A 25,131-nucleotide genomic window follows, 5' to 3' on the forward strand; every position below is an offset into this window, starting at 1 on the left:
TTTTAACTTTTGAGGTGAAACACTTATATTTAGCTTAACGTCGCTTTTTAAAAAACTTTTGCCCATTAGTCCAGGTTTAGTCTAGGTTTCTATTCACTTGTCCTTGACGTTTATAATGGTGGCGTTTTTTCACATTTACTCAGTTTTTCACCTGTGAAATTTTTTGTTTTGCTATTTTGATTAACTGATTAACTCTACTGTTTTATAGATGAGTTCATCCAAACTCAAGGAAAGGTATGTAATCCTGCTCAGATTCCAATGATTGAAGCAGTGCACTTCATTACATATACTGCTGCATTACTTATAAAATAAAGTATATGACAATATGGATAAATCTGAGAATAACAGTTCAAAATGAACATTAGACTAAATTGTATGCAAATCAAGAATATATGAAATCCAAATATATTGAATAGCAGTGTGCGATGTTCATGGTCTGTCTGTCTGTCGCTGCAACAGTGAGGTGAGAATCGAACACTCTCTGAATAAAAACGAGGAGAAGTTTAGAGTCGACAGGAAAAAAACTATTCAACAAAGCCTGAAGAAACTTGAGATACACTGCAGTGTGGTAAAAACCATCTTATACTTCATATCTGCCTGGCTATACCTTCTTGAAATAACCTACTAAATGCTTTTTGTAGCTGCTTATCATCAAATGTTTGCAAAATTTAACGATGTGTGTTTCAGGATGAAGTGCCAAACATTGCATTACTGGGTTCTGGAGGAGGAGAAAGAGCCATGGTGGGTTTGTTGGCATCCCTGGTCCAGCTCCAGAAAACCCCCAGTCTTCTGGAATGTTTCCTTTATCTAAGTGGCATCTCTGGATCTACCTGGTACAAACCCTGAGAAAGAACAAAGACACACGCACACACACACACACAGTGAATGTCAAAAATGAGAGCATATGCATATGTTGTTCCTCTGAAGGTGCATGGCCTCCTTATACAAGGAACCAGACTGGTCCACCAAACTAGACGATGTGAAAGTCCAGATCATCCGGAGACTCGGCGGTCCTGCAGTCAGCTGGGGAGATGCATTTGCCAAACTGAAGAAATATTACTATGAGAAAGACATCTTCAGCTTGACTGACTTCTGGGCAGCGATGGTCGTCACAACATATGTGAAAGAGGTCTGTAACTATTCATAACACAGCCTTCATGACTTACATGACTTATTTATTAGGTGGTCACATTCAGGTAAACAAGTTATGTGTTAAATATATTTAATAGATTGTAATATAAGTATTTAATAGCAACAATATTGTAACATTGTTTAGATTACAGTTCTACAAATCTACCTGCTCTGGTATAGGAAACTTACATGCAAAAAATCTAAATATGGGATCTATAATCTAATTTTATAATATAAGATTATACATTTTAGATTGTACACTTATAGATCGCTAAACAAATAAGTAAGTGAACTGTAAAAGAATACCTGAATGAAATTGTGGTGAAATTTACTCAAACATGTTCTCTCTTTGTAAAGTCCATACCATTTTTGGTTCTGGCAGAACCCATAATATCCCAGCCCGATCTCATCCCAAGGCGTCATATACTGACGCTTTTGACAAATCGTCTACATCCAACGCACATGGCACCCTTTAGCGTCAATATGAGACGCAGATAGATATGGGCCAGAAGGCGCCTCCTAGCGGTCTAACCCTAACCCTACCCCAGACCTAAACCCAACCATAACCGAACATTTACATTTACATTTAGTCATTTAGCAGACGCCTTTATCCAAAGCGACTTACAACTGAGGACTACAGCAAGCGAGTCATCGTGAAGAGGCAAAAAATAACGCAAGAAGTGCTCAAAATACAAAGTTCTGGTATTGCTCAGAGTAGCATAAGCCAAAACAAGGGAGGTTAAAGGAGAGGGTTTTTTTTTTTTTTTTTTTTATGTCAAGTGCTCACGGAAGAGATGCGTTTTCAGTTGTCCTTTGAATGTGGTCAGGGATTCTGCATTCCGGATGAGGGTAGGGAGATCATTCCACCAGCAAGGAACCGTGAATGAGAATGTTCTGGAGAGTGATTTTGTCGCTCTCTGTGATGGTACCACGAGCCGTCGCTCATTGACCGATCGCAGGCTTCTGGTAGGGATGTAGACTCGTAGGAGCGAGTGAAAGTAGGAGGGAGCTGAGCCTGTGGTCGATTAAAGCTCTGTGCGTCTCCATATTGACGCTAAAGGGTGCCATGTGCGTTGGATGTAGACGATTTGTCAAAAGCGTCAGTATATGACGCCCTAGGATGAGAATGAACTCAAGGAACCTCAGTATATTTCAAGTGTCTCAAAGCCTTTTCTTTATGATGAGGTCACTGGAGGAACTGTTGACAGTCTTTAGAGTTCTTGCAGGAACATATGGACATTTTATAAGTTCTTCAGAGACATTCCTCTTCAGAGGGTTCCACCAGTGTGGCGATCTAAAGAACCCAAAATGTTTTTTTGTTTTTTTTCTTTTTACAGTGAAAGCCTTTACTATACATACTTTTCTTAATAATATTCTAATTGTCTCGGTCTCCACTACAATAACGTTCTTTATAGATAGATGAACACACACTCACAGAAGATTTGGATCAGCACAGTAAAGACCCGTTTCCCATCTACTCAGTGATCGACAAGCAATGTAAACAGCAGAAGGAAGGAGGTCTGTGTGTTTGTGTGAAAGAAAGACAGAGTTATTGTGCTTGTGTCGGCTGTTATATGGTCGTGTTTCTGTCTGCAGACCCCTGGTTCGAGATCACTCCACATGAAGCCGGTTATTCTCTCATTGGAGCGTTTGTGGGAGTCTCCAACTTTGGGAGTACGTTTAAAGAAGGGTCCATGATCAAGAAGCAGCCTGAAATTGACATGCTCTACCTGCAAGGTAACAAACTAATAGATTCATCGTTTCTGTGACCAGCCGGTGATCAGGTCTCTAGTAGTTGCTCATTTCCAAGTCAAAATAATAACATTATGAGTATAAATTGTTTAGACATCAATTTCAGCTGCACATTGAGTATTTAGAGAGGAGTTTTCTCATGTCCAATATATTTTTGGGGGCGGGGGGGGGGGGGGGGGGGTGATGGGGGTGATGGGGGGGTGATGTGTGTGTGTGTGTGGGGGGGGGGGTGATGTGGAATGAAAACATTTGCTAATTTAGTAATTGCTCAAAATTGAACATCTCAAAACAGGACCATATTGCCTCACTAGTAGGGAAAACTTACATCCTACCTATAGGGCAAGAAGCCACCTGGGGTAAACTTGTCCCCATCATCTGATTTTTGTAGAAAATCTGAAATACATGTGATACTTTTAATTTTATTTCTTTAAATGTATGTCATTCATGTAAAATACTAAATCAAATATTCCATGTAAATGTATATATTTTGACAAAAAAGTGAAATAGTCAAATAATGTCAGACCAATTAAATAGCTAACGGAATAGCCTCTTACACCAAATAATATTTGTTACCTGTTGCGGGGTGGTGCCAGGTTTCAGAGAAGTGTTCATTTAAATTTCCAAAAAAATTCAGCACACATGAGGGAAATAAATAGGGCAACAAATTCAGAGGGCAATAAGAGATAACTGGTGAGGCAAGGAAACTAATGAAAAGGAAACGAGGGGGTGGGGTAAAGACATGACAAACTAAAGAGCACATATGGTGAACATAACAAACAGAAGCACACAACCACAAAACACAAACAGAAAAGACCGAACCGGGCTGATCAGTCCGGAGTCCTGAGTCTAGCATCTGGTTATGGTTGCTGTTGAAGTGTTGCTCACATTATTTAACTGCAATTATAGTCTAACTATCTATTATCTAAAGATAAATGTCACGGGGTGACAAAAACCTGAACAGGACTAAGTTCCTGGGGAAGGCACTGCAAATTGGTTGCCATGGCAGCGAGGCCAATTGCCTGAGTGACAGCAGGTGTGGGGCAATTACAGGGAACGCTGTGAGAGGGACACATATTCAGATGGGGCTTTAAAAGCAGAGAGAAAACAGACTGTGGGGTGGTTCTCCTCCCGTGTAGTACTGTGTTTGTCAGCGGGTCGTTCTTTTTATTATAGCTGGGCTGTGGAGTGCTGGAGATCGAAGCTAAGGAAGAGAAAGGAAGTAGTGAAGGATTTGTCCGCGAAAACCTAAGGAATATCGTCAGCAGTGGGAAAGACGCAAGTGATGAGTATTGGATCCGTTGTTTATGTGCACTAACACTGAAGTGGTGTTGCAAGTTTGGAAGTGTGTGGCACGAGTGAATTATTACACCGAGTGAATTGTTGATCTGTCTCCAACTTCAGTCTTCTCTTTGCCGAATGTAACGACAGCTGCAACATTCTTCTGCTTTTCCTGGAGCGAAGTCGAGCCCTGGCCAAGGACTAGATTCGATCTGGTGGGAGAAAGATCAGTGGGTGAGTGCTGGCCCTAATGCACCGTGTGTGAGGTGAATTACAGTGCCTGAAGTGACGATTCACCCGGTTTGTGCTGTGAAGTGAAATTGTTGTGTGGAGAAATATTAGAAGTCTGCCGTGCACTCTTCCCATTCAGTCTTCCACCCGCTGTCTCCAGGGGAAGGTGTCGACAAATCAAGAGCCCCACTTCCTCCGTGAGAAGATCCGGCCCTGTAAAGCTGAGTGTTTTATATATCGCTGGACTGTTAAAACCGTGTTGTGTTTGTTCCAGTGTCCAACGAAGTGGAGCGTGTCGCTCAAGTGTTCTCCCAGCCTGGTGGTCTCCACACGCCCCTATTGGAAGCCTTTGCCCTGTTCAGACGAAGAGAAAGGTATATCAGTTGAAGTTTCATGTACTATTGGAACCGTTAAGACCTTCCTGCACTGTTTCAGTGTTCAACGAAGCGGAGCGTTTCCGTCCAAGTGCCCTCCCAGCCTGGTGGTCTCCACACGCCCCTATTGGAAACCCTTGCCCTGTTCAGACGAAGAGAGAGGTATATCAGTTGAAGTTTCATGTACTATTGGAACCGTTAAGACCTTCCTGTACTGTTTCAGTGTTCAACGACGCGGAGTGTTTTTCGTCCAAAGTGTTCTCCCAGCCTGGTGGTCCCCACACGCCCCTATTGGAAGCCGGCTGCCCCGTTCAGAAGAAGAGAGAGGTATATCAGGAGAGAGCTTCATGTACTGTTGAACAGCGAACCTTACTGTCTCGTTCCAGTGCCCAACCAAGTGGAGCGTTTCATTTCAAGTGTCCCCCCCCGTCTGGTGGTCCCCACACGTCCTCCATTGGAAGCATCTGTCGAAACGGGAGAAGGTAACTCAGCTGAGTGTTCACATACCGACGAACGGTTAAACCCCGTCCTATCGTTCCAGTGACTCGCTCGCCCCCACACTTGTATACTTACCTGGTGACCTACCTGGACGGTGTGAGGATTTCTCCGGATCCCCATCCAACGAGCCCCGGCCCGCTACGATCGTTCCTCCCCTCCCATCCCAGGAGGTCCAGAGACGCGTGAACTGCCCTGGCGGCAAGAAGAAGTTTTAATTAGTGCTTATTCAATTGTCCAATTTTAATATAATAAAGTACTGTCATTATTTTTATCCCTTTGTCTGTCTGGTCCTTGACCCGTTCCTCGAGGTGGTTCCCGGTTTTCAGGGGTGGGTGCAGTCTGGCTTGGCCCGCCCCGACCTGTGACATAAACATTAACTATAAAGTGCTACATAAATACCACTACTGGCTAGATTACTGAGAGGTCAACTAATGTGTTAAAATGTCAAAAAATGCAGTAATTTCATCAATCAGAGCAGTGCTCAGATAAACAATCTATTGATATACAATTTAAACTCACTCATACTGCCAAAAACGGACAAATAATCAGTTTTATTGCCCCTAATAATGAACATTATGCAGAGAAAACTGTAAATATGAACTGCAGCAGTGTTGAACTGGTCATTGCATCATATAACTAACATGGGTAACACTTATGAGGAGGCCCACTAATAGGGGTAGGTGCACTAATATGCATGCATTGATGATTCATTGATACATATTAGTAATAGTGCACCCATTTTGTTTTTGTGCTTTGTGTTACCATGAATCGAACTCACTGAGACTGCTAACAGTTTCTGTTCCATGAATCATTTTATGATATTTATGCATATGTTTACAAACAGATCATATAGAACCATGAAATTGTTCCAGAAATGCCTGCTCTTGAGAAGTAATGTGAACGTAATATAAATGCGTTAAGTATACCCAATTAACAAACTAACATAAAAACCTTTAATTTTCAAGATTAAATCAATTCCCAGATCAATGATAGTGTCATGTTTCCCTGTTTTGTTCATGTCTGAGTTTCACCTGTTCCTTTGTTCAGTTTCCCGCCTTTGTTCATTTTCCATGGTTACCGTCATTATTAGTTTATTGGTTTGAGCTGTGTGTCATTTTATTAGCTCGTTTCAGTTTGTTATTTAAGCCTCACCCTTGCCTTCACTCTTTGTCCAGTCTCTGTTATGTTTAGATGTGTTTGCACTGCCTGTTTGCTTGCCTAGTAAGAATTAAACTTATTAGTGTTTTGTGAGAACCTGAGTCTTCTGTTTTCAGCTTCCCTGCATACATCGTTACAGATAGGCCTATCCAATGACAAAATAAATAATAATAATACAAAATTATCCTTTAACCTCAAAACTCTTCAGATGAAATAAATGTCACAAATGTTCAGATGAAAAGTCAAGCATAATTATTCAATAAATATTTAGAAATGAGATTTCTTACTCCACCTTACCTAATCTGATCACAGCAAACTGTTATATATACACTGTATATACATATTTTATCTAAAAAACAATTATAGTCTTTTGTTCTATTTATTTTAATCTTCCTGTTTGTTGCTGATATTGTGTGTTTTCTGCAGGTCTGTGCGGCAGCGCTTTAGCTGATGGAGACGAGAACTGGAAATTCATCTGGCAAAAGATAAAAGGTGCAGCTGCATTTGTTCTGAAGAATCAGTTCTGCCTAAAACTGACAGTCAAATCATTGTCATATGAACTCTGTTTTCTTTTTCTTCAGATTTCATTAATCATTTAAGATCCCTTGAGGAAACGGGGAAAGGTAAAACATTTCTTGTTGTATTTATTTATTGATAATTAAATGTGGTAAAATATTTGATAAAACATTTCTCAGTGTTTTCATGTTTGTTCACTGTGTGTTTTCTTCAGAAGATCCAGACTCCCACAAGTGTTTACAGGTGCTCTTGGACCTTGTGGACATGAATCTCTGTGTTTTGGAGGGCAAAGATCCTTCTGCTCTTGAGGACTCCATCAGAACAACAGTGGCCAGTAAACCTTTTTAAAGCTAGAATTTATATGTAAGGGTTACATTTTTTGAGGAGACACAAACAAACAAAAAAAGGTTATTGAACATTTCAACTGTTATTGCCCAACAAATATATTTAATATTGATGCCAATGAAATGAAAATGGGGGACAGACGTACAATCTGTTCAGTGGTTATACTGTCAGATCCAGTCTAATATCCACAGTGCATGTTTTCAAGAGTTTTTGTCCTCTTGTTTTATCGGCTGAATGACTGACACAGAGTGCACAACAATACAACCCATTGACTGGACAGTATGTCTCTCACAGCAAGTTCAAGTCAAATTAAATATGTAATCTACTGTAGGTAATTCACAACAGGAACCTGTTGTTTATTGACACTTATTTAAGAAGAATACATTTTTATTTTTGAAAGCTATATGTTTAAAATTAATTGTAGATATTATTATGAGACAGATATTTAATGGCTTTTCAGCTAAATTTAAAAAGTAAAAATGTTATGAAAAACAAACAATTTAACAGCGGAAATTGAAATGGCAACATGCAGAAATATATGAGGTTTTAATTTGTGCAATAAATTAAAATTCGGGTTGATTCGAACCCCTGCAGACAGTTGGTCAGAACTGTGTAAAGACATCAAGTTGAGAAAATACACTCTCCAGAATCCAGAATCTCTTTCAGTGAGCTTACTGATGATAATTCAAATGCAAATATGTGTGGTTTATATATGCACACACACTATATCAGTGAGCTCAGGATGCTGCCAACAAACATGATGAAGCTGATTAATCTGGAAAACGTACTCGGTTACTAACGTAACCTCGGTTCTCTCTAGGAGAGGGAACGAGTACTGCGTCGAATCGACGCTGCGGGAAAGATATTTCTTTGTCGAGATTGAAGCCTAAAAATTAATCCTTAATTTTGTAATATGTAAAACGCTTTTCTGTAGCATACAACCCTAGGCGGAGCAATACCGCTCGCCCATTGGCTGCTCCGCCAGAAAAGCACAGCCTATGCGAGGCCAGTGACGCTGACCAATGAGGGCGCTTCGCGCCCTTCTGCGTCATCTCCCGCCGAAACAGGCGTGGCCTAGGTCTATAAATACCAAGCATAGCTGCTTCCACTCCGATTTTTGTCACAGAAGCGACACAGCGTGGGCACGCACGGCATGAGACGCAGTACTCGTTCCCTCTCCTAGAGAGAACCGAGGTTACGTTAGTAACCGAGTACGTTCTCTTACGTAGAGTTCTCTCCTACTGCGTCGAATCGACGCTGCGGGAACCCCTGTAAGACGCCGTGCGTGCTCTTGGACCGACACAGACACCCGAGGGCGCGCGCACGCGCCCCGGCATGCCAGAGCCTACACCAAGAGTATACAGGGAGAGCGGCTAGGATAGCATCATCCCTTTATAATAGGGCCCCTAAGGGCATAATAACATATATATGTAAATATAGATATATATGGGGGGGGGTAATAGCATGCTCATGGGACACATTGTCAGTGAGTGATGCTTAAACATTTAGTGACCTGGGCCGCCGTGCGGGGCAGGAACACTATACCTGGTCTTAGACCGAGAGCAGTTTAGCCTGCAACGCAGGAACCTCTAGGTTATAGAACCTTATAAATGTAGACGGGGAGGCCCAGCCTGCCGCCATACAAATATCATGCAAAGAGATTCCGCTATACCAAGCCCACGACGAGGCCATGCCTCTCGTAGAATGTGCTCTGATGCCCAGGGGGCATTCCAAACCTCTAGATGCGTAGGCTAGCGCAATGGCATCCACTACCCATCGAGATAGGCTCTGTTTCGTCGCAGCACGTCCTTTAGAGCGCCCACTGAACGAAACGAAGAGCTGCTCCGTCTGTCGAAAAACAGCGGAGCGGGACACGTAAGCTCTTAATGCCCTGACCGGGCAAAGGAAGCTATTTCCGTCCTCAGAGGCCGGCAGAGCCGACAGGGAGATGACCTGAGCCCTGAACGGTGTGTTGAGGGACTTAGGTACATACCCGTGCCTCGGTTTCAACACGACTATAGAGTCGTTGGGCCCGAACTCCATACAAGAGGCTCTTACTGAGAGCGCTTGCAGATCCCCAATACGCTTCACTGAAGCGAGAGCCAAAAGAAACATGGTCTTGAGAGACAGATGTTTCATGTCAACTGAGTGAATAGGCTCGAAAGGGGCCCCTTTCATAGCGTTTAACACTGTAGAAAGGTCCCAAACGGGGACTGAAGGAGGCCTTGGAGGATTTAACCTTCTGGCTCCTCTAAGGAAACGTACCACCAGGTCGTTTCTGCCCAGTGCATGGCCAAGCGTCGGATTGACGAACGCTGATATGGCTGCCACATAGACTTTGAGCGTGGATGGGGTCCTACCCTTATCCAACAGCTCCTGCAGGAAGGAGAGAACCTCCGTTTCACCGCACTGAAGAGGTGATAGACCTTGGTCTGAACACCAGTCAGAGAACACCGACCATTTGGAAGCGTAGAGCCGTCTAGTAGACGGGGCCCTAGCCTGCTCGATCGTGTCTAACACTCCTCTTGGGAGTTTAGCGGGTACCCGTTTATGGCCCACACATGAAGGGACCATAGCTCTGGGTGAGGATGCAAAATCGAGCCCCTGGCCTGCGAGAGAAGGTCCCTCCTCACTGGGATCGGCCACGGAGCAGTACTCTTGAGCTGCATCAAGACTGGGAACCAGGGTTGATTCGTCCAGTATGGTGCGACAAGAAGCACTGAGCATCCGCTTTTCCTGATTCGCTCGAGCACTTGGGGCAGGAGCGAGACAGGGGGAAAAGCATAGAGCGGACGGCGGGGCCAGACTTTGGCCAGCGCGTTCGTGCTCTTTGAAAAGAATTCTGGGCAGTGAGCGTTTTCCTGGTTTGCAAACAGGTCTATCTCCGCTCTGCCGAACTTTTTCCACAGCAGACGCACTGTCTGTGTGTGTAGGGACCATTCTCCTGTCGGAACATTGTTCCGTGAGAGTCTGTCTGGTCCTACATTCAGGCGACCAGGCACATGGATCGCTCTCAGCGAGCGCAGGTTGTGCTGGGCCCATACCAGTATGCGTTCCGTCAACCTGTAAAGGTTTCGGGATCTCACGCCACCCTGGCGGTTTATATAGGCTACTACCGACGTGTTGTCCGAACGGACTAGGACGTGGTGTCCCTTTATCCGAGGACAGAAGCGCCTCAGCGCTAAGTCCACTGCCATCATTTCTAGGCAGTTTATGTGCGGTAGTTCGACTCGTTCTGCCATTGGCCAAGAACGGTCTGCCTTCGAGCAGTGCTCCCCAGCCTGAGGTGGACGCGTCCGTGGACACCACCTTCAGGCTCGAGGAAGTCCCCAGGCTTACACCTGACCGGTACCAGTCTGACGCTCTCCATGGTGTCAGGGCTGAAACGCATTCCTGATTGACCTTGAGGCGATAACGACCGTGAACCCATGCTCGGCGCGGTACACGCGCTTTTAGCCAGAACTGCAGTGGGCGCATGCGCAGCAGGCCCAACTGTAGAGCTGTCGATGCTGCGGCCATGAGGCCTAGCATTTTCTGAAATCTCTTGAGCGGCACTATGTGGCCGCTGCGGAAGGATTTCGCCATCCGCAGGGAATTTCGCCTGCGTTGTGATGACAGTCGAGCTGTCATAGACAGCGAGTTCAGCTCCAGTCCTAAAAAGGAGATCCTTTGACTGGGAAACAGTGAACTTTTCTCCCAATTGACTCTCAGACCTAAGCACTCGAGGTGATCGAGAATTAGGGTCTTGTGGCGGATGAGTTCTGAAGGTGATTGAGCTAGAATCAGCCAATCGTCCAAATAATTCAGAATTCGGATGCCGCGGAGTCTCAGGGGTGCCAGCGCCGCGTCCATGCACACTGTAAATGTACGAGGTGCTAGAGACAGGCCGAATGGCAGGACTGTGTACTGATATGCCTGGCCCTCGAAGGCGAATCTCAAAAATCGCCTGTGACGTGACGCAATTTGTATGTGAAAATACGCGTCTTTCAGATCTATTGCCATAAACCAGTCTCCTCGGCGAATCTGCGCGAGGATAGCTCTGGTCGTGAGCATTCTGAACTTTCGCTTTGTCAGCGCTTTGTTCAGATGCCTGAGATCTAAAATGGGTCTGAGACCCCCGTCTTTTTTCGGTACCAGAAAAAATCTGCTGTACAGACCCCCTTCGCTCTGAGCTTGAGATAAAGGCTCTATGGCCCCTTTGCTCAATAGCTTCGCTATTTCGGCTCGAAGTAGATGTGCTACTTCTGTTTTCACCGTGGTTTCGACTTTCTCCGTGAAACGGGGAGGGCGTCGATGAAACTGTAGCGAATAGCCTCTTTTTATAGTCTCTAGCACCCATTCTGAGACCCCGGGAAGTCTTTCCCATGCATCTGCACGTGTGACTAGGGGTTGAATGTAATCTGGGCCCTGGTCGCGAAATGGCGGCGACACGAGAGCAACTGTGTGCTGTGACATGGACGCCGTGGCGTGTGAGGCGGGGGGCATGTTTAACACAGTATGCATCCCGCGCGCGCTCGGCTCTCTGTGTCGAGAGAGAGCGCGCGGGACGAGTCCCGTAGGGCTCGTTATGCTTGTGAATAAACGTGGGCGCTTGGTGGCGGGCACATTTATAACACCGGGGACACTGTGTTTGTGTACTGACTGACCGTTCGTTAGTTTCGTTTTTACAGAAACCTCGGAACGTGCAGTGTGTAGTGGTTGTGGGCACTTGGCAGTGGGCACGCTTACTACATGTAAAGCACAATCGATCTGAGTCGATTTTAATTGTGCAAACCCTGTGTTGAACGGGGCTGCCCGTAGGGCTCGTATATTTGTGAATAAATGTGGGCGCGTGGTAGCGGGCACATTTATAACACCGGGAATACTGTGTTTGTGAACTGACTGACCGTCCGTTGGTTTCGTTTTTACAGAAAAACCGCGGAACGTGCAGTGTGTAGTGGTTGTGGGCACTGGACAGTGGGCACGCTCACTACATGTAAAGTACAATCGACCTGAGTCGATTTTATGTGTGCAGACCCTGTGTTGTACGGGGCTGTGCTTGCACGGGTTGAAAAACCGGGCTCTGGTCGCGAAATGGCGGCGACACGAGAGCAGTCGTGTGCTGTGACATGGCGTGATGCGGGGGCGCGCTTATCGAGCGGGCAGCCCGCGCGCGCGCTCAGCTCTCTCAGCTGAGAGAGAGAGAGAGCACGCGGTCTCCGTAGAAACCATGTTGACATGTAGCTTGTAGTGATTGTGGGCACTTGAAAGCGGGCACGCTCACTACATATAATGCACAATCGACATTGAGTCGATTTTATGTGTGCAAGCCCTGTATTGTGTGGGGCTGTGCTTGTGTGTATGAATGGGCACTGGGTCGTGGGCATACAGTTACACACATTACATCATCGGCTGTGGCCGGGACACCGTGTAGCACAGAGAGTACTGTCTATCAGAACCGACTGACCGTGCATTCGTTTCGTTTTTACAGAAACCACGGGACATGCAGTGTGTAGTGATTGTGGGCACTGAAAAGCGGGCACGTTCACTAACTTGCATGTATTGCACAATCGACGAGTCGATTTTATGTGTGCAAGCCCTGTATTGTGTAGGGCTGTGCTTGTGTGTACGAATGGGCACAGGGTCGTGGGCATTACGGATACACACATCACACCATCGGCCGTGGCCGGGACACCAGAAAATACATTTTCAGATTTACCTGGGGCGTCGTGAAAACGGCGTTTGTGTGCAGGCAAACGAGCATTGATGCCGATTTGGTGACTGCAAAATACACTGGCACGGTCGCGTATGTTGGGACTGTGCGAGCGAGACATTTTAGTGAAATCCGGCCGCGGCGGGATTTTAACACTGTAGCTTCCCTCGAAGCAGATGTGCGCATCCTGGCTGAAGACGGGTCTTTCCGAGACTCCGCGATTTCTTCGTGAATTCAGGAAGAAAAGGGCGCGGGTCGTGAGGACGGTAACGTACGTTCCTCTGCAGAAAAACAGCCATCCAGCCGGTAAGCGCATCGATGCTGGTCTTTCTCCGTCGACGCTCATGAGCGGCGGGGGAGGGGAGATCCTCGGAACTCGCCCATCCGAAGCGGGAGAGAAAAGCAGTCGTCCTCCACAGGCGCGGCTTCACCTTCCTCGTTCATGACGGACGCGGCGGCACACAGCGGCCCTTGTCCGTCGATCAGAGAGTCCAGCGAAGCGGGCGGAGAAGCTGGCGGCAGCAGCGGCGAGCACCTCGTGGTGGGGGGAGGTTCCGGGCTCCGCTAAGCACGGCGCTTTTCACGGCGCGGCACTACAGCGGGCGGAAAAGATGCAGCTTCAGTAAATGAACGCCAGGCGAGTCCGCAGAGTCACCGTAGGCATCAAATCACAGTGGTGGCAGCCGCCATCGACGAGAGCTGAAGCTGCGTGATACTCACAGGCAGGAAACACAAGCACGTGGTCCCCGACGCTGAGTGGGGCTCAACACGAGCCACAGGAGGTGCGAGACATCTTGAAAAAGACGCTCGGCTCTTTTAGTGTGGAAAAACTGTGTGACGCGACGGCGAACACACACACAAAACACACACACATAATGTAAAGGATATTCCACGCCGGAGAAGCGCAGCAGGGAACGGCGGCTGAAGGCGGCGATGACCAGCGGCTTCAGGTAAGGGCTCGTCCTGCTGAGGTGCTGTATCAGACGGCTGTGGTGGCTCGAATCCGGTCCTACGATGCGTGTAGCTTCGTGAAGTAAAGAAAATCGGAGTGGAAGCAGCTATGCTTGGTATTTATAGACCTAGGCCACGCCTGTTTCGGCGGGAGATGACGCAGAAGGGCGCGAAGCGCCCTCATTGGTCAGCGTCACTGGCCTCGCATAGGCTGTGCTTTTCTGGCGGAGCAGCCAATGGGCGAGCGGTATTGCTCCGCCTAGGGTTGTATGCTACAGAAAAGCGTTTTACATATTACAAAATTAAGGATTAATTTTTAGGCTTCAATCTCGACAAAGAAATATCTTTCCCGCAGCGTCGATTCGACGCAGTAGGAGAGAACTCTACGTAAGAGAACTATAATTATATGTTGTCAGATAAGAATAACTCAGTTATGTTCTCCTCTTTTTACAGACCTCTCTCCAGACAAAAGTAAGCTGATTTTTCCAGGGGGGAAACTGGATGTCACTGATAAAGAAGCTGCAAAACTGTATATGAAGCAGTTCACCTTGGACGTATGCAACAATTTGAGTGTTTGGTTCGGTTTCTGGCCGTACGGTAGGTTGAACTGATATATACAATGCACTTCACTTTTGATTTTCAAGCCAGATTAATGAATAAGCCACTTTACCCAACAAAACATTTTCATATTTTAAATAGCCGTAACTGAGCTTCCAGTTTGAGCCAGTGTGATTTAATGCCTAAACTTTCTCATACTAGGACCCTAGAGTGGTAATTATATATAATTTATCTTGAGAACCGCTAAACACATTGTAGTGAAGAAAAAACCTGCATTTGTTCTTTCTTTTGGTTAACATTTTTATTTTCCTTGCCATATTATTAGATAGAGCGAGGGCTACTTATTAGTTTCATTGCATTAGCATAAGGATTGTTGTGGCAAGCTATAAAAACAAGTGTGTGATGAATACAGGTAAAGAGAGAATACATATATTCTTTCTTGGTGCTTTACATGTTTATCAGTAAAATAATTATCGGACTGATTCAAAAGGGAGTCTGAATAATGCAATAAAAGAACCAGCTCATAGTTAAAGGTGGGGTATGTAAGTTGCAAAACGGCCGGCAGATTTTGAAAATACACAACTCACAAGGTCCTACCTTCTTTCCTCAAACGCTGGCCCTGATCCACCCATTCCAAGGGGTAACGCGCGCTAGGGGGAGGGGGGTGTGGTACTACCGTTTGATTGACGAACTTACTGTCCAATGGTTCTAGGTGGTCTTGGAAATGATTGGCTGGAGTTTTTCGAGTCCTGCCCTTTCCACAGATGATTAAATTGCTTAATTTTTATTTCAGTGCTTCTAACTCAGTGGCTGTAAATGGGTTAGAAATAGGATTTCAAGTGATTTTGAATAATTGGACAAAAAAGAGAATCACATACCCCACCTTTAATTTGATTTGTTCATGAATCGGACTATACGGGTCACGCTGTACATTTGTTTTGTGTCCACGAGGAGTCTAGGGTTGATATGCGAAACACTTGTTGTGTGTCATATCTGAAATATGTAAATACGGTGATGCTTTTTGATATTCTTAAAATATTTTTCCTATTTCTGGTATGGCACAAACGCACCAACATTCACACATTTTGTGATATCCCCGTTTTGAAAACCGTTGCTATAAACAAATCTTTTGAATTTCCAATAACTTTTTATTCTCTTTACAAAACCATCCATGTACTAGTTATTTAAAGCTAAAACAAAAACAAAACAATAAATAAATGATACATGATATAATAACTATTCAATAACTTCTTGAATCTCCAAAGAACCTTATAGGCTAGTCAAGTCAAGAAAGTCACAAAGACTGTCCAAAGAACCACTGAAGAAACTTTATTTTAAAAAGTGTATTTGTTGTACAGATCTTTGCCTCAGCATTTGTAGATCCATGGCTCAGTGGATCTGGGGCAGGAAATATGACTTTCTCCACAACATGACAGGTGAGAAGAGACTTAAACATGACTCAGTGTGACTCATTTGTGATCTCTCACTCATAAACTGTCAGCTAAAGCAGTGCCCGTCGCTCTACTGGAAAGTGAGACGAGAGACTATGAAGACGCTGGACTGTTGCTCAACTCACCCTACTTCTCAGTGCTGAGAAAAGAGAGAAACATTGACCTCATCATTTCCCTGGATTTCAGTGATGGTGATCCTTTCACGGTATTATATATAATTCTCTCTAATATAATAATGCACACTTACTCTCATATCAGCTCATTTAAAGAAATAGTTCTCCGAGAAATGTAAATTCAATCATCATTCTCTCACCCTCATGTTCCAAACCCGTATGACTTTCTTCACAAAATAAGTTTTTTTTTTTTTTTGAAGAATCTTGCTGACACAATGACCATCAGAGGTCACACTAACCTAAAATAAAAAATGCTTTGTATCATTTTAACTGGGAAAAAAAAAAGAAAAGAAAGAAAACTTCTATGTGTTCAAAGGCAAAAACGTTCCAACCGTGATTCACATCCCTCTCTTTAATGTGGTCAACTGTGGAGGCAAGTTATGATCTTACAATATCCTGAATAATATCTGACATATCAACTGTGTTCTGATTTAAGTGTGTTATTGTTTCTTCAGATAAAATTGAGGACTGGAGGAAGAGATATGCCACGTTTCAAGGTCCTTACAGCGCTGAGATGATCACTGATCTTATGGAGGTCGCTGGAAAAAACATCGCAAACAATAAAGCAAAAGTGGTGGAAGAGATTCGTGAGATAATTGAGCAACAAAGATCCAGGCGCTAACATGACTAAATGTAACACTGTGCTACTTAATACACAACTTATAACAATCTAAATACAGACTAAACTGAACTACATAGATGATTTAACAATAAATTTTGTTTCCTTTCTTTTCATTTCTCTCTTTAATAATCACTTAAAATTCATAGGCATCATTACTTTTTCTAAAAAATGTGATTTGTGTGAAATGTGATAATCAGAGGTTGGTAAAGTTTGTGCTTCATTTCTGTTTAATGTTAAAAATGTTTCTGCATGTTTCAATCCGTTTCTTCATGATTGACCTTTATTAATAGCTGATCATTAATAAGAAAATCAGCAAAATATTGTATTAGCTACTTTGACATATTCCTGTCAGTTATTGTTTCTGTTCCAATGAATTAATAAAGTGCTCTTGAAAAATAAGGTTTTGTCCTGTTCATTTGGTATCATAGCAAACAGCACAAATGCTCATTATTACTAAGCTGATAGTTGTGGTCCTGGATGCTGATTGGTCAATCCAGAGCTCCAGCCATACTAAAACACATTAGCTACTATAATAAATTAATAACCCTTTATCGCTTAATGATTTTAGACACATTTGAAATGGGTGGTCAATTAGAAATGTCTGACATTGGCTGCATTTACACTTGGCATTAACATGCGACCTGTATCTGGTGGGAATGTTGGGAATGTTCTGATGGGAATGTTATCCAATCAGCGTGTCCAGTTTGGCTGCGTTTACACTTGGCATTAACATGCGACCTGTATCTGGTGGGAATGTTGGGAATGTTCTGATGGGAATGTTATCCGATCAGTTTGGCTGCGTTTACACTTGGCATTAACATGCGATCACCATGATCCGATCAAGCAGATCAGATCTTTAGCCAATCAGGACACTGTGCGTTTACATTTGTTCATATTAAGTAGCCTCTGTATCTGGATAACTGATCGGATTTCTGTTTCCTGCTTAATATTTAAATTAGGTCTGTTGCACGACACCAATAAGAGATTATACAAATTAAGTAATGTCCCAATTGCTTTCACTCACTCACTTTACTTTCCTGTGCAATCTCCATCCTTAAATCAAATTACGTTTTTTAAATGAAGGAATATTTCCAGAGTTGATCATACAAAATAACGTCTCGGTTACGTATGTAACCCTCGTTCCCTGAAGGAGGGAACGGAGACGTAGGTCGTGACCGACCAATAGGAATCTCGCTAGAGAGCCGATCTACTTCGAGTGAAACTAAACGAGCCAATGCACATTGGCGTGCAATCATTTGCATCAGCTGCGCAGCCTCGCAGCGCGGGTATATAACGAGCAGCTGGTGATTGCACTGTAGTTTTTTGCTGAGGAGCCAAGCCGATAAGCTGGCTGCCCCGGCGGGCGGCAGCAGATGTGGCGACGGGACCTACGTCTCCGTTCCCTCCTTCAGGGAACGAGGGTTACATACGTAACCGAGACGTTCCCTATCAGTCGGTCACTACTACGTAGGTCGTGACCGACCAATAGGAATCCCTACCAAAGCGCCACAGCTGCTGCACCCCATCCAGCGCCCTGTGCAAGCCTCTACACCTTCTTGCCTGGAAGGACGATAGGAGGCGGCTTACACAGAGTGAACCTGTCACTGTTGTTCCGTGATAACCCATACAGTGAGATTATTGGATAACACTGGGAAAGCGTGCCCGAACTGAAGGAGGGGAACGCTGCGGAAGCCACATTCTCAAGGAGTTAAGTGGAGATAACATATGGACTAACCCGAGGGTTGTACAGCATATGAGTAATGGGTGACTTAGCCCAAGGGAAAGACACAGGCTTCCGTTTAGGAGCAGCCGTGGAGAATATACACATATGGGATCCCCGTAGGGTCACACATATGGGACCCAGCCTATATCCGGTTCTCAAGGATTCAGCGGATACAGGCCTGGCACCGGACGCTCCGCCATGTCCGGCCCGAGGGTGTTTGGAGGACTCACAGGTTTTTCACACTGGAGAATAAGGGTGCACAGTAGGGTGCAGCAAGCCGACAGAGCCGGGCCTCTCAGTGCTTCTACCCGTCTAGGGTGAGAACACGGGAGGAGACCGGCTCTACACGTAGGCTATAGTATCTAGCGAACATGTTAGGTGTCGCCCAGCCCGCAGCTCTACAGATATCTGTTAGCGAGGAGCCACGTGCCAGCGCCCAGGAGGATGCAACGCCTCTCGTGGAGTGTGCATGCAACCTAAGCGGGCAGGGCACGCCTTGAGCTTGGTAAGCCAAGGCGATGGCATCCACTATCCAGTGGGCCATCCTCTGCTTGGAGACAGCCTTCCCTTCTGCTGGCCTCCGTAACAGACAAAGAGCTGGTCTGAGGTCCTGACGCTTTGAGTTCTGTCCACGTACATACGCAGAGCGCGAACGGGACAGAGCAAAGCCAGGGCTGGGTCTGCCTCCTCCAGGGGCAGCGCTTGCAGGTTCACTACCTGGTCCCTGAAGGGAGTGGTAGGAACCTTGGGCACATAGCCAGGCCGGGGTCTCAGTACAACATGGTTGTCACCCGGCCTGAACTCTAGGCACGATTCGTCGACCGAAAATGCCTGCAGGTCCCCTACCCTCTTGACAGAGGCCAGTGCAACCAGCAGCAAAGTCTTCATGGAGAGAAGCTTTAAGTCTGCTGATTGCAATGGCTCAAAGGGAGCATCCTGAAGTGCTCGAAGCACCAGGGAAAGGTCCCAAGAGGGTATGGAGGGGGGTCGAGGAGGATTTAATCGTCTCGCCCCCCTAAGGAACCTGACGACCAGGTCGTGCTCCCCAACTGTTTTGCCATCTATGTGGTCGTGATAAGCTGAAATAGCGGCAGCATGTACTTTGAGGGTGGAGGGAGACAGCCTTCGCTCCAACCCTTGCTGCAAGAAGGAAGCACGGACCCTATCGAACATCTTCGGGGGTCTTCTCGGCGAGAAGAGCACCACTCGACGAACAGGTTCCACTTCAAGGCGTACACACGTCTCGTGGACGGTGCCCTTGCAGAAGTGATGGTGTTAAGTACCTCTGGGGGTAAGTCACCTAGAACCTCCGCATCCCGTCCAGGGACCAGACATGGAGTTTCCAGAGGTCTGGACGCGGGTGCCACAGGGTGCCCCGTCTCTGAGTCAGAAGATCCTTCCTCAGAGGAATGGGCCAGGGAGGGACTGTCACGAGGAGCATGAGTTCTGGGAACCAAGTCCGGGTGGGCCATTAGGGAGCCACCAGAAGGACCTGCTCCTCGTCCTCCCTGACTTTGCACAAGGTCTGTGCAAGTAGGCTCACTGGGGGAACGCATATTTGCGGAGGCCCCGGGGCCAGCTGTGTGCCAGTGCATCCGTGCCGAGTGTTCCCTCGGTCGGAGTAAAACAGCTGGCAGTGGGTGGTTTCTGAGGAGGCAAACAGGTCTACCTGAGCCTCTCCGAACTCTCTCCAAATCAGCTGAACCGCCTGGGGGTGGAGTCGCCATTCTCCCGGGAGCACAGCTCGTGATAGCTCGTCGGCCACACGGTTGAGCACACCGGGGACATACATGGCTCGAAGCGACCTCAGATGCTTCTGACTCCAGAGGAGGAGATGGCGGGCAAGTTGCGACATGCGACGGGAGCGTAGACCACCTTGTCGGTTGATGTACGCAACGGTCGCTGTGTTGTCCGTACGGACCAGCACGTCTCTGCCCTGTAGCGGTCTCTTTAGGCGGCTCAGAGTGAGATGTACTGCTAGCAACTCGAGGCAGTTGATATGCCAATGCAGTTGGGGAGCCGTCCACACCCCTGACACTGCATGCCCGTTGTACGTGGCGCCCCAGCCGGTGGCAGAGGCATCTGTGAATACCACAGCATGCCTGGACACCTGTTCCAAGGGCACTCCTGCCCGTAGGAACGAGGGATCTGACCACGGGCTGAAGGTCTGACGGCACGCCGGTGTGATTGCCACCCGGTGAGTGCCATGATGCCACACCCATCTCGGGACTCGGCCGTGAAGCCAGTGCTGAAGCGGTCTCATATGTAGCAGCCCGAGCGGGGTTACCGCTGCTGCCACTGCCATATGCCCCAGGAGCCTCTGAAAAAGTTTCAGTGGGACCGCCGTCCTGCCTTTGAACATGTTCAAGCAGTTCAGCACCGACTGGGCACGCTGCTCTGTGAGGCGCGCTGTCTGTGCGACCGAATCCAACTCCATACCGAGAAAAGAGATCCTCTGCACAGGGGCGAGTTTGCTCTTTTCCCAGTTGACCTGAAGGCCCAACTGGCTGAGGTGCCTGAGCACGAGGTCCCTGTGTTCGCATAACTTATCTCGAGAGTGTGCTAGTATGAGCCAGTCGTCGAGATAGTTGAGGAGGCGAACGCCCTGTTCTCTCATGGGAACAAGGGCCCCCTCCTTGACTTTCGTGAAGACACGGGGAGACAGGGACAGCCCGAAGGGCAGGACCTTGTACTGGTATGCTCGACCCTCGAACGCAAAGCGCAGAAACGGCCTGTGTCGAGGAAGAATCGAGACATGAAAGTACGCGTCCTTCAGGTCGATCGCTGCAAACCAATCTTGGGGACGGATGCATCTGAAAATGCGTCTCTGCGTGAGCATTTTGAACGGTAGCTTGTGGAGGCTCCGATTCAAAACTCACAGATCCAAGATCGGTCGTAACCCACCACCTTTCTTGGGTACAATGAAGTAGGGACTGTAGTGTCCTGACCTCATATCGGCTGGAGGGACCGGCTCTATCGCGTCCTTCGCCAGTAGGACTGCGATCTCCGCACGCAAGACATGGGCATCGGCTGCTCTCACTGTAGTGGAGTGGATGGCCCGAAACTTGGGGGGATGCCGGGCGAACTGAATCGCATAGCCGAGCCTGATGGTCCGAATGAGCCAGCGAGACGGACTGGGGAGCGCTAACCAGGCTCGCAGAGACCGTACAAGCGGGACCAAAGGGACCGAGGCGTACCCGGAGTGGGGCAGCGAGGTGGAACACAGGGACGGGGCCCGGGAGGCTCTCTTGGGGAGGCGGTCCGTAGCGTGGTCTAAGTGTGCTGTGCAGCACTTACCTGGTTCCACGAGGCAGGAGGTGCAGGAGGCGGCTTGGTTGCGTTCTCGAACCACACACTGCGCTGCCCGCTGGCGACAGAAGAGGCGGATGAGGGTGGTGAGGATTTTCTCCTCCCACTACTCTCCAGACCCTCTTCAGACCCAGAGATAGAGGATCTGCTCTTGTTTTTTTTTTTTTTTTTTTGAGAATTTGGGAACCACTGTGACTCCAGTGGTGGAACATAATTTTGACTCAAAAGATTAGTTTCCCAGCCCTCTACTGGGAGAGAGCAGCTCCACCCATCTCCGGGTCACCCGTCTCCAGTGATTGTTTCACCGACACTTAAACAGTGGTTGAGACGGGTGGTGTCATCCTCCTGCAGCGGACACAGTAGAGCAGGCTGTGCCGGAGTTTTCTCTTCTTTGCAGGGGATGACACCCTTGGCGACGAGTAGACTGAGGGGCAGCCCACGAGGTACTCTGGTGGTACGTCAGGGGAAGCGCTTCAGTCTGCTGCTGACTGTGGAGAACTGCTGGGCCAGTTCTCAACAGTGTCGCTGAAAAGGCCACCTTATGAGATGGAGCATCGAGAAAGCGTACTTTGACGAGCTCTCACACCTCTACAAGGACAGCCAGGGGGGCTTCTGGACCACCAAGGTGGACATCGTCTGATCGAGGGCCAGCACTGTGACTTGAACACGGTCAGTCGACAAGCGCAGCTCAACCCCGGCTCAGAACTACCCTCGTGCAATAAGAGTGCCTTGGCCTCGCATGCAGGGTAGAGGTGGCCTGCCAGAGGCACGGCCACCCCACTATCGAGGGTAGTGAGAGAGGTGAAAACTTTATGCAGAATTTGGCACTTTTGGCGTTCCATATTTTTGGCACCAATATAGCTCCATACTGTTAAGTTTTCAATGCACGTCCGAGAAAGACCCGGGAAAGCATGGCTGTCCGCTCTGAATCTGATTCAGCATAAGCACACACACTATTACAGTGGGAACTTAACATCATCCTCATTTCCAGAACGAAACAGCCCCTCTCTCCGATGTAGCAATCGACATCTGCCCTCAGCTGGAGCCTTGAATGAAACGCTAGGTTCCTCCATTTTTTTTTTATTTTTTTTTTTTATGAAGGACCAGCAATCTCATCTAGAAGCTGCACAGCTTGTGATGCTCTAGAGAGGGAGGGGCCCTAGGGGGTTGGTTCCCCGAAGGAGAAGCCCTCAGCTCTCAGGATCACCCAAGCTATTCTACTGAAGTAGACCTCTCCTGGTGGCCACCAGGGAGGGCGCTACAACGGAGAATAGACATGGGGACCGCGCACCTAGAGCGCCGAGCGAGCGCTGGGTCGCCGTGACAACCCGCGCTGCAGCCCGGCAGCTCGACGGCACACGACACGCTGGTGTCCCAGAGTGTCGAGCAGACCTGCAGCTGTGCTTTCACACACAAGCAGCGGCTGGCCAACAACAGAGGGGACTCAAGCTTTCCGGAGAAAGCAGAGTCAACCGGCGTGCCGACGTGGTCATGTTCCCGTGCGAAAACATGAACCACCCACGAACACAGTCTCACATGTTTCCCAGGCATGCGAGACAGTGATCGTGGCCGTCAGAGAGGACAGGAAACGACTGCATCCAGAACACACGGGTGGAATGTCATCTTTAGAAAGACGCAACTCACACCCATGTAAGCTCTTTCAGGTGAATGCTCTTCTTGGTACTGAAGCACGCAGGGGAACGGTCGCAGCGGACACAGACAGAAATGTGTAACCTGTCGTGCGCTGTCTCTCTTCACGGCGGTCTTACCAGCCGTAAGAACGGCTATTGGCGCACCGTTACCAGCTGTGAAAACAGCTTTTTTTTTTTTTTTTGCTCAGAAACACAAAAACAAAAGAGAAAAGAAAGTCGACCCCACTGCCGCGCTGTATCGCCCGCACCAGACACGAGAGATCTTCCTGAAGAGCTTGCTCGTTGTTTGATCACTCAATATTAGATAGATTAAACAGCATCGGTTGGCTCCGAAGCAAAAAGCTACAGTGCAATCACCAGCTGCTCGTTATATACCCGCGCTGCGAGGCTGCGCAGCTGATGCAAATGATTGCACGCCAATGTGCATTGGCTCGTTTAGTTTCACTCGAAGTAGATCGGCTCTCTAGCGAGATTCCTATTGGTCGGTCACGACCTACGTAGTAGTGACCGACTGATAGGGAACGATGGTTAAGTCACACTTATCGATCATCTGGGTTTAAGGTTATAGCATGCAATGAGTAACCTAGGCTATATTAACAGAAATGGGAGATTAATAAACATGCTGAAACAATAAAAATATTCAACATTTAAAACATACATTTTTTAAAGTTTATTCCTAGTATTCCTCTGGCAAAGCAGCGCACGCTCTTCATTAAGATCTCATGACTCACAGCTGTGATTGTACAGGCGATCGCCTCCTTCAGATAATGTTGCACAATTAAAATGAAAAAGGACACACACAGTGTCATGTAAGTCTAAATAAACTGTTTTAAATATTGACGTTTATTTTAAGGTTCAAATAAATTTTATTTATTGTCTAAACTGCGTCTGGCCATTATTGTCTGACAGCCACGTGGGAGACTGGGCGGGGATTTATATGACGTCCACCTGTGAATGCAGACACGATGTCTGGATTGCGTTTACATTACACTGAGATCCGATCACAATGCGTCCTCGACTACCTCCGAAACTGGACACGCTGATCGGATAACATTCCGATCAGAAGCGCGTTTACACTCGTCTTTTCAATGTGTATGTGGACAACATCCAGATACAGGTCGCATGTTAATGGCAAGTGTAAACGCAATCTGGATAACCGATCGGATTTCTGTTTCCTGCATAATATTTAAATTAGGTCTGTAGTAGGCTACGACATCATAAGAGATTAATTAAGCAATGTCCCAATTGCTTTCACTCACTCACTTTACTTTCCTGTGCAATCTCCATCCTTAAATCAAATTACGTTTTTTGAATGAAGGAATATATATAGAGTTGATCATACAAAAATAACCATGGTTAAGTATCATCGATCGTCGGGGTTTAAGGTTATATCATGCAATGACTATATTAACAGAAATGGGAGATTAAAGATACAATATGTAACAATTTTGTAATAAAAGATCCAAAAATCACTTGGACAGTGTGATATATTTCCTGCAGTTATGTACTTACAATATCCCAAAAGTCTCCAAAGATTTTTTTTTGATTTCAGAGAAATTCCAATTTTAAATAATTGTCCGTCCCGGAAAAAAATGTCGCCTGTCAGTGACGCAATATCCGCACTATCCTTGGTTTCCGCAATATCACGTGGACAAATGCGTTAGTAAAAAAAAAAGTTCCTCTAGCTGGGACACGAACTCATGTCTCCCACGTTATG

At 46.7% G+C, this 25,131-nt stretch overlaps 1 protein-coding gene across 1 annotated transcript; it reads left to right on the forward strand.

The window, feature by feature from the left end:
* Positions 1-208: 208 nt before the first annotated feature.
* LOC306994758 (cytosolic phospholipase A2 gamma-like) lies at positions 209-16,834 on the forward strand (the record flags this gene model as incomplete). The annotated part of the gene is made up of 19 exons (XM_079605552.1): positions 209-234; positions 460-568; positions 688-833; positions 928-1,129; positions 2,547-2,649; positions 2,728-2,868; positions 4,667-4,766; positions 4,828-4,928; positions 4,990-5,093; positions 6,440-6,485; positions 6,849-6,914; positions 7,004-7,045; positions 7,153-7,272; positions 14,380-14,523; positions 15,843-15,920; positions 15,986-16,209; positions 16,309-16,336; positions 16,395-16,481; positions 16,564-16,834. 19 exons carry the CDS (start codon positions 209-211, stop codon positions 16,728-16,730), a joined length of 2,034 nt encoding a protein of 677 aa, XP_079461678.1. The 3' UTR covers positions 16,731-16,834.
* Between the last annotated feature and the right edge of the window lie 8,297 nt (positions 16,835-25,131).

The sequence above is a fragment of the Phoxinus phoxinus genome (genome assembly GCF_949152265.1).
Source record: "Phoxinus phoxinus genome assembly, chromosome: 3".
NCBI classification, from domain to species: Eukaryota; Metazoa; Chordata; class Actinopteri; order Cypriniformes; family Leuciscidae; genus Phoxinus; species Phoxinus phoxinus.